This window comes from Ranitomeya variabilis, chromosome 2, assembly GCF_051348905.1.
Source record: "Ranitomeya variabilis isolate aRanVar5 chromosome 2, aRanVar5.hap1, whole genome shotgun sequence".
Classification (NCBI taxonomy): Eukaryota; Metazoa; Chordata; class Amphibia; order Anura; family Dendrobatidae; genus Ranitomeya; species Ranitomeya variabilis.
The window spans coordinates 426,450,807-426,460,122 of NC_135233.1; the positions used below are offsets into that span (position 1 = coordinate 426,450,807).

At 47.5% G+C, this 9,316-nt stretch overlaps 1 protein-coding gene across 1 annotated transcript; it reads right to left on the reverse strand.

Moving 5' to 3' along the window:
- Window positions 1-2,575: 2,575 nt before the first annotated feature.
- LOC143806398 (SPRY domain-containing SOCS box protein 3-like) lies at window positions 2,576-8,936 on the reverse strand. The gene is made up of 5 exons (XM_077286856.1): window positions 8,432-8,936; window positions 7,091-7,263; window positions 5,490-5,621; window positions 5,132-5,322; window positions 2,576-4,308 (listed from the first exon to the last, which is right to left on the reverse strand). The coding sequence occupies exons 1-5, from the start codon at window positions 8,524-8,526 to the stop codon at window positions 4,108-4,110; spliced, it is 792 nt and encodes a 263-aa protein (XP_077142971.1). The 5' UTR covers window positions 8,527-8,936; the 3' UTR covers window positions 2,576-4,107.
- Between the last annotated feature and the right edge of the window lie 380 nt (window positions 8,937-9,316).

Sequence of the window (9,316 nt, forward strand, 5' to 3'; positions counted from 1 at the left end):
GTGAGAGCCAGAAATCTTGATTGTTTGTTTCTGACCAAATACTTATTTTCCACCATAATATGCAAATAAAATGATAAAAAAACAGACAATGCGATTTTCTGGATTTTTTTTTCTCAGTTTGTCTCCCATAGTTGAGGTCTACCTATGATGTAAATTACAGACGCCTCTCATCTTTTTAAGTGGTGGAACTTGCACTATTGCTGAATGACTAAATACTTTTTTGCCCCACTGTATATATATTTAATGCAGCGCTAGATAGCTTAAAAGCCGCTAATTCAATTGCCGGCTTTTGCTCTCTCCTTCACAAACCCGACAGGATATGAGACATGGTTTACATACAGCAAACCATCTCATATCCCTTCTTTTATTACATATTCCTCTTCACTAATGTAAGAAGTGTCTGTGCGTCAAATTTGGGGTCTATTAAATTAAAGGGTTAAATCGCGGAAAAAAATGGCGTGGGCTCCCGCGCAATTTTCTCCACCAGAGTGGTAAAGCCAGTGACTGAGGGCAGATATTAATAGCCTAGAGAGGGTCCATGGTTATTGGCCCCCCCTGGCTACAAACATCTGCCCCCAGCCACCCCAGAAAAGGCACATCTGGAAGATGCACCTATTCTGGCACTTGGCCACTCTTCCCACTCCCGTGTAGCGGTGGGATATGGGGTAATGAAGGGTTAATGTCACCTTGCTATTGTAAGGTGACATTAACCCCTTCATGACCGTGGGATTTTTCGTTTTTCCATTTTCGTTTTTCACTCCCCTCCTTCCCAGAGCCATAACTTTTTTATTTTTCCGTCAATTTGGCCATGTGAGGGCTTATTTTTTGCGGGACGAGTTGTACTTTTGAATGACACCATTGGTTTTACCATGGCGTGTACTAGAAAATGGGAAAAAAATTCCAAGTGCGGTGAAATTGCAAAAAAAAGTGCAATCCCACACTTGTTTTTTGTTTGTTTTTTTTGCTAGGTTCACTAAATGATAAAACTGACCTGCCATTATGATTCTCCAGGTCAGTACGAGTTCATAGACACCTCACATGTCTAGGTTATGTTTTATCTAAGTGGTGAAAAAAAATTCCAAACTTTGCAAAAAAAATAAATAAAATTGCGCCATTTTCCGATACCCGTAGCGTCTCCATTTTTCGTGATCAGGGGTCGGGTGAGGGCTTATTTTTTGCGTGCCGAGCTGGCGTTTTTAATAATAGCATTTCGGTGCAGATACGTTCTTTTGATCGCCCGTTATTGCATTTTAATGCAATGTCGCGGCGACCAAAAAAACGTAATTCTGGCGTTTCGATTTTTTTTCTCGTTACGCCGTTTTGCGATCAGGTTAATGCTTTTTTTTTATTGATAGATCGGGCGATTCTGAACGCGGCGATACCAAATATGTGTAGATTTGATTTTTTTTTATTGATTTATTTTGATTGGGGCGAAAGGGGGGTGATTTCAACTTTTATATTTTTTTTATTTTTTTCACATTTTTTTTAACTTTTTTTTTTTAACTTTTGCCATGCTTCTATAGCCTCCATGGGAGGCTAGAAGCAGGCACAGCCCGATCGGCTCTGCTACATAACAGCGATCATCAGATCGCTGTTATGTAGCTAAAATGCAGGTGTGCTGTGAGCGCCGACCACAGGGGGGCGCTCACAGCCACCGGTGATCAGTAACCATAGAGGTCTCAAGGACCTCTATGGTTACCTTCCTGACTCATCGCCGACCCCCGATCATGTGACGGGGTCGGCGATGCGCTCATTTCCGGCCGCCCGGCCGGATGCGGTAGTTAAATGCCGCTGTCTGCGTTTGACAGCGGCATTTAACTAGTTAATAGCGGCGGGTGATCGCGATTTCACCCGCCGCTATTGCGCGCACATGTCAGCTGTAAAAAAACAGCTGACATGTCGCGACTTTGATGTGCGCTCACCGCCGGAGCGCACATCAAAGCAGGGGACCCGACATCGGACGGTATAGTATGTCCGATGTCGGGAAGGGGTTAAGCCAGGTTAATAATAGAGAGGCGTCAATTATGAAACCTATCCATTATTAATCCAAAAGTAGGAAATGGTTAATAAAACACACACACATTATTACAAAGTAATTTAATGAAATAAAGACACAGGGTGTTGTAATATTTTATTATTCTCTTAATCCACCTGAAGACCCTCGTTCTGTAACAAAGTAAAAATAAAAAATCAACAATATCCCATACCTTCCGATGATCAGTCACGTCCCACGATGTAAATCCACCTGAAGGGGTTAAATCATTTTACACCCAGGAGCTGTGCTAATGCAGTGCTCGTGGCTGTAAAACCCCAGGGAATGAATGGAGTGCAGGGGAATGTCCTGTAGTTACCTTGAGTCGCAGTGATGCGCCCTCTGCTGGATGTCCTCATATGAACTCGAGCGTGGGAAAAATTCCCAGGCTCGAGTTCATATGAGGACATCCAGCAGAGGGTGCATCACCGCGACTCAAGGTAACTACAGGACATTCCCCTGCTTTCCATTCATTCCCCGGGGTTTTACAGCCACGAGCACTGCATTAGCACAGCTCCTGGCTGTAAAATGATTTAACCCCTTCAGAGGATTTACATCGTGGGACGTGACCCGATTTCGGCTGAGAAAAAAAAATCGCAAATGAAAAGACACCTATTGAATAACATTGGTCCGAGTGCAATCCGATTTTTTATCGGATTGCACTCGTCCGTTTTCCTCGCAAGTGGAAATGAGCACTTATACTGATACTGGTGCTATATTGACCCAATACTGAAGTCTGTGAAACGTTGGGCACAGACCGGTCGGGGGTCTCCTGACACAACATGTGGGCATATATGAGGCTGTGGCGTTTATGTCAGGTGCCTTGCGGCCGCTCGGAGCGACAATCGTGGTTCTGAATTCGCCCTTACAGGATCATCAGTCCTTTTAATGGGATCAGTTCAGGTGATCAGACCCATAATTGCGACCATATCACTAGTGATGCCCCCCGCTCTCTACATCTGCGCTGTGGATACTATCACCTCTTCATAATGAAAACCTGGTTAATTTCCACAACCGGAAGGTCCAAGGGGATGTTCCCTTTTAGTCCCGTGACCCCCGGACGCTCAGGGTGCAGCAGTATTTGGGGCTGTTGTTCTGTGACTTCGCCCTGAAGGCGGCCACTGAGAAATAAGGGAATGGATCGCAGAAAGGAGGAAGGACTTGTACAAAGAATGGAATGATGCAATAGGATGAAAATCAAGATGCCTGACGATGGGCACAGATAACAATTAACTCTTTCAGCATCACCTCTGATACGTCTTCTGGAGGCTGTCGAGACCCCCTTCTGGGTCGTTCACAGTAAGAATCTACTTCCACTTTCAGGGCACGATGGGAGTGGTAGTTGGAGAGCCAGAGGATGTAGTTCAGTGGTCCTGGCTTGTAGCACTCTAGTTGATGCAAAACTACAACTCCCATCATGCCCTGACACCCGAAGGATAGGCCGTGGCCTGCAGTAAGACCAGACTATATTAACCCCCTGCAGGTTATTTGCTCTGGAATTAATGAGACCAAAGTACAGAACAAGAACCTATAAGAAAATCCCATGTAATACGGAAGTGTTCGAGGATATGAAGGTCACAGTCTCATCTCAAAGATAAGGTAGAAGCGACCACACAGGACCAATCACCGGGAGGCTGCCGAGGTTGGTGGTACAATTAATACACAATCTAATTGGTTGCAACAAACAACACCTCAGTTTAGTCTCTTGGTGTAAAACGCAAAAGTCCGGGCAGAGGAAGCAAAACAGCGGATTCCCCCGAGTGTGGGGAATGTGATACCTTCTTGTGTGTTCTCTTTTCACATTGTCTAGGTGCCCTCCTGAGGGTCCTCACCCTTTACCCCCATCCTGGCATCAGCTGTGGGATGTACCGCGGTGCCTATGGCTGCCAGGTTGGACTCTTCTGAGATGTTGGGTGGTTTTCTCTGTCCATAAACTTTACCCTTGTACCTGGTGGCTCCTCCTGGGATCTTCCAGCGAATGGTTCCAGACAGGTCATATAAGGATGGTCTCAGCTTCGTGAGCATTCAGTGTCTGCCCGTGGCTCCGTACATTACAGCCTGTGGCTCACAGCGTCTCAATTCTTCCAGCTTTTCAGCTTCCACCTGACAAATTCTGGTAGAGGGAGCAAATCAGCGCAGTCTTTCCTTGTCAGGTTACGAGCCAACGTACTGAGGCATCGCTCCTCCAGAGATGGCAAAGTGCAGCAGCGACGACCCAGAGCTAACTCTGTGCCAGGGCTGGTGGAAGAAGCCATGGGAAATAATGGCAGCTGCACCTGCGAAGTGAGACAACGGTCACACACCAGCATACAATCATGTCCTGACCCCTTTGTATCATAGCTGCAATGCTCTGCGTGTCCTGACACCTTTCTATCATAGCTGCGATGCTCTGCGTGTCCTGACACCTTTCTATCACAGCTGCAATGCTCTGCGTGTCCTGACACCTATCATAGCTGCGATGCTCAGCGTGTCCTGACACCTTAATATCACAGCTGCGATGCTCAGCGTGTCCCGACACCTTTCTATCACAGCTGCGATGCTCTGTGTGTCCTGACATCTTTCTATCATAGCTGTAAAGCTCTGCGTGTCCTGACACCTTTCTATCACAGCTGCGATGCTCTGCGTGTCCTGACACCTTTCTATCACAGCTGTGATGCTCTGTGTCCTGACACCTTTCTATCACAGCTGCAATGCTCTGCTTGTCCTGACACCTATCATAGCTGCGATGCTCAGCGTGTCCTGACACCTTTCTATCACAGCTGTGATGCTCTCCGTGTTCTGACACCTTTTTATCACAGCTGTGATGCTCTACGTGCCCTGACATCTTTCTATCATAGCTGCGATGCTCTGCGTGTCCTGACACCTTTCTATCACAGCTGCAATGCTCTGCGTGTATTAGGCCGGGGTCACACTTGCGAAAGCAATGCGAGAAACTCGCATCAAAACCCGGCACTCGGGACCAGAGCATGCGACCATGTATTTCTATGTCCTGAGTGCCGGTGGCAGTGCTGGGTATTGATGCACTAGTTTCTCGCGTTGCACTTTTAAGTGTGACCCCGGCCTTCTATTTACACTCCACACAGTGACCCATCACGTTACCTTGTGGAGTCCGGTGAAGGCCACCCCCAGACTCTGTCTGTCTTTGTAAAACGTCAGCGTCCCATCCTCCATGTTCAGGTGCAGACCGATCAGCGTCCCCTCCTCGTAGAATGGCTCAGTGTACTGCCTGCTGCTGCCCCCATGCCAGATTTTGCCTTTATAGGACAGACCCCAGCTGTCGGCATCCAGTCCTGGAAATAGTCACATGGATTATTGGTTGGGGGGAATAGAGGTGATCTTGCAATGGTCCCATCAGTAGGAGCCCCCGACCTTTGTACCATGTGGAGCCCTCTATTACTGATTGTGCGGGTTCTGATAGTTTTGTTAGCTGCCTGGACTTGGGAGGGCCCCATCTTACCCAGTAGGTTGATATACTGGAAGCTGCTGGCACAGAGAGTGGCTCTGCTGGTGCCAACACCGACCATGACGGACAGTCCAGACGGTGGCTCCAGGAATTCAATCTCCCAGTAATGTTCTCCTCGTAGGAAGCCTGGACCAGGAGAACAGAAAAATGTAAGACAATGGGAAGAAGTGATAAGAGACTCAGACACGAGGGAGCGATTAAGTAGCAAAACCTAGAAATGACCTTGTACGATTCCACTTATCAGACGATCGGCCACGGGTTGCTGAAAGGAGACGTCTGCTCTCAGAACACCTGCGTCCTCCACCCCAGTTTAATATTCAAAACCCCCCAAATCTGTCCTTCGCTCCCCTTCCCCGGTCCCCTTCCGCTGCTCCCGGTGTCTGTTATTGTCTGCAGCGCTGCGGTCACATTGACAGCACTGCAGGCAATCAGTGGCTTGTGGTGTCTAGGGTCAATTAATAATTTTCACAGTTTTTTTTTCCCTGTCTTTCTTCCAAGAACCACAAATTTATATTTTCTATCGACGTACCCACAAGAGGGCAGGGGGGGGGGGGGGGGAAATAATGCAATTCTTTCTTTTGTTTTTGGATTTCTTTTTTTCCTGTGTTCATTGTGCAGTAAGAGTGATGTTGCCATAAAAGTTAAACAATGTTACATTTTGATAGATCGACTGTTTCGCGGACGTGGAAATACACAATTTATTTTTGTTTTGCTGAAGTTCTTAATTTTTCATCTGGGAAAAGAAGAATAAATCACGATTATATTATAAACATAATATATTGTATATTCTCCTCCGGAATCAGAGTGCAGCACAGTTCGGCTAAACTTTCCCTCTTTGAGGTTGTGGGTACATTTAATGCAGCAGGGAACAATTATCAGTTTTTTGGGTGTAACACACAACGTTTCTCTGATATATTGTAACAGAATTGTGTTCTCCCTTTTGTTGGTTAAGTATTATTACACAATAGTACAGCGCATAAAAAATACAAAAATGGTGAAATAGAGAGGACATATAAAAGGCCAAACAGGGCAAGACACAGGGCTAGAATATGGAGACCTCATAGTGATCGGGACAGCGAGATCCTGCTGAGCGATGTACAATCCTTACAATCATCTCCTGGGTCGGACCTTCGATGTCTGGGGTTGAGAGATATTACAGGGTCCCTCCCAGCAGACCCCTCCTCCTGGTCACCTCCATGCTGGCGATTGCTCACAGTTGTGCAGTGATATTTAGTTTGGAGTTTTATTCACATTACAGCTTTTTGTTTATTTTTGTTTCACTTTTCACTATTTTTTACTCAGTCCCCATAGGGAACATGAATCTGTGATGATTTGTTCCATATACTGCCATACCACAGGCTCAGATACATAGGAGGATAATGGGGCCTTCAGTGAGTTCCCACCGGCCATCATGACCCACCAGCTCCCCACGATCATACAAGCCGATGCCTGAGGAGTCTGTGAGTGGCGTTCGCTCTGCTCCTTGGTGAGCTGAACGTTCAGGGTTTGGGGAGGTTGGGAAAGATGGCTGACGTCTATCCTACAAGCATGGCATAGTAACAATTGAAGCAGAGTATCCTCGTGCTTCCTCTCACCTGCATCCCCCCGCACTCCGGCGGTACCGCCACTCTCCGACACAGGATCCGTGTGGAAATACACTTCTTTGCGACCATGGGACAGCTCCACCGATGGGCACAGGTCATTTGCATCCCACAGCCAGTTTTCCTTCACAAAGCCACATGGCATGGGGGGCATCAGCGGCCCGGCGCTACAATCACAAATAAAACATTTAAGGGGGCATTTGAGTTATAACTAGACAGGGGCTCATTATATCAGATGGCTGAGCCCCCCACCGATGGTGGAACAGACAACTTGTGCCCTCGTGTGAAAGCTGCGGCGGTTGTGCTTGTGACCTACAGGTCGGACATATGTGGGTGCAGTGCTGGTGATCATTGGGGGTCTTCGGCCAGACCTGCCTGGTTTAGTCGTCATCACCTATATTGTTAGAACTGGAATCCCCCTTAAACTCCCCATCTCCTTTTTCGACATCGCACATACGGGGGGTTTCGGACACTGAGATACAGGGTCTCCTTTATACATATAGGTGTTTTAGGCTGGGGCTTCACAGGGACGTGTGTCACATGCGATTTGCTGTTGTGTAACTATTTAAGGCTGCGACTTTGGCCACAACACAGGTTGCATTGTGCCGCCGCGGGAGCAACGTAGTACAACGTAGGCGAGTCACGTCACATTGCAACCTGTGAGGCACAGCGTCGAGAAAGTCACCAAAAATCGAATTTTCTCTTTTTGCAACTTTCTTGTCACGGTCGCAGTAGCTATGGGGCAGCACGGTGGCTCAGTGGTTAGCATAGCAGCCTTGCAGCGCTGGAGTCCTGGGTTCAAATCCCACCAAGGACAATATCTGCAAGGAGTTTGTATGTTCCCTGTGTTTGCGTGGGTTTCCTCCGGGTACTCCAGTTTCCTCCCACATTCCAAACACATACTGATAGGGAATTTAGATTGTGAGCCCCAACAGGGACAGTGACGATAATGTGTGCAAAATTGTAAAGCGCTGTGGAATATGTTAGTGCTATATAAATAAAAGATATTATTAGCTCACAGGTTGCAATGTGACGCGACTCACCTGTATTACGCCACGATGCAGCAGCGACAGAGCGACCTATGGAAGACGTCACCAACTGTCCCCAGTATCGGTCACGATTTTATTGTATAAAAAAATTACACCAGCAACAGAATATCCGACACGTGGAAACATTTGCGATTCCGAGAAGCAGTCGGTCACAATGTGTCACCATAGGAAATAGATGTGATGTTGTAATGCGACGCCGAGTCTTATCTGTCCTTAATAACACCCTAGAGAAGACTCATCAAACAGCGCCCCAGATCTCAGCGTCCTGTGCGGGTGACATCCTCACCTGGTGTCCGTGTGCTGCCGGCCTCGTCCACCTCTCATGGTCATCGCTCTGGTGACAGCTTCTGCTGCTTTGTTTTTCTCAAAAGTTGCGCCCATCACTCCCGAAGGCGTTTCTGACTCCGCCAATAGGAAGCAGATATGATTCCAGCCCCTCAAAGGCAGCTCAGTGATTGGCTGCAGCGTCTAAAAACAACACTTCGACCTTCCCTGGTGCATTGTCCCATTAACCCTTGGAGCACCATACGGAGAGGAACCTGCCTGCCCCTCATAGTACTGCTAACATTAACCCTTCCTCTCCTGCAAAACACAGTGCAAAGGATTACAGCCAGGTCCGGATCAGTGCTCTCCGCTTTTACATAGGAACCCAATCCTGAAATTACAGAACATTTATAATCCATCTGGAAGTTACGTGGTTACTATGCGCGCTGCTGAAAAGAGGAATGTCTGGCCGGATTGAAGATAAAGATGATGGTTTATTGTCAACGCATTTGGAAGTCACTAGGACTTCTTCCTCAGAAGATGCTTTGACAAAGGAAGAAGTCCTAGTGACTTCGAAACGCGTTGACAATAAACCATTTTCCTTAGGCTAAGTTCACACTAGCGTTGTGCGCCGCTGCGTCGGCGACGCAACGCACAACGCACGCAAAAACGCGGCAAAACGCACGCAAAAACGCTGCGTTTTGCGACGCATGCGTCGGTTTTTGCCGAAAATCGGACGCAAGAAAAATGCAACTTGTTGCGTTTTCTTGGTCCGACGCTTGCGGCAAAAAAGACGCATGTGTGGCACAACGCAACAAAAAAAAACGCATGCGTCCCCCATGTTAAGTATAGGGGGCGCATGACGCATGCGTCGCCGCTGCGTCGCCGACGCAAACCCGACGCACAT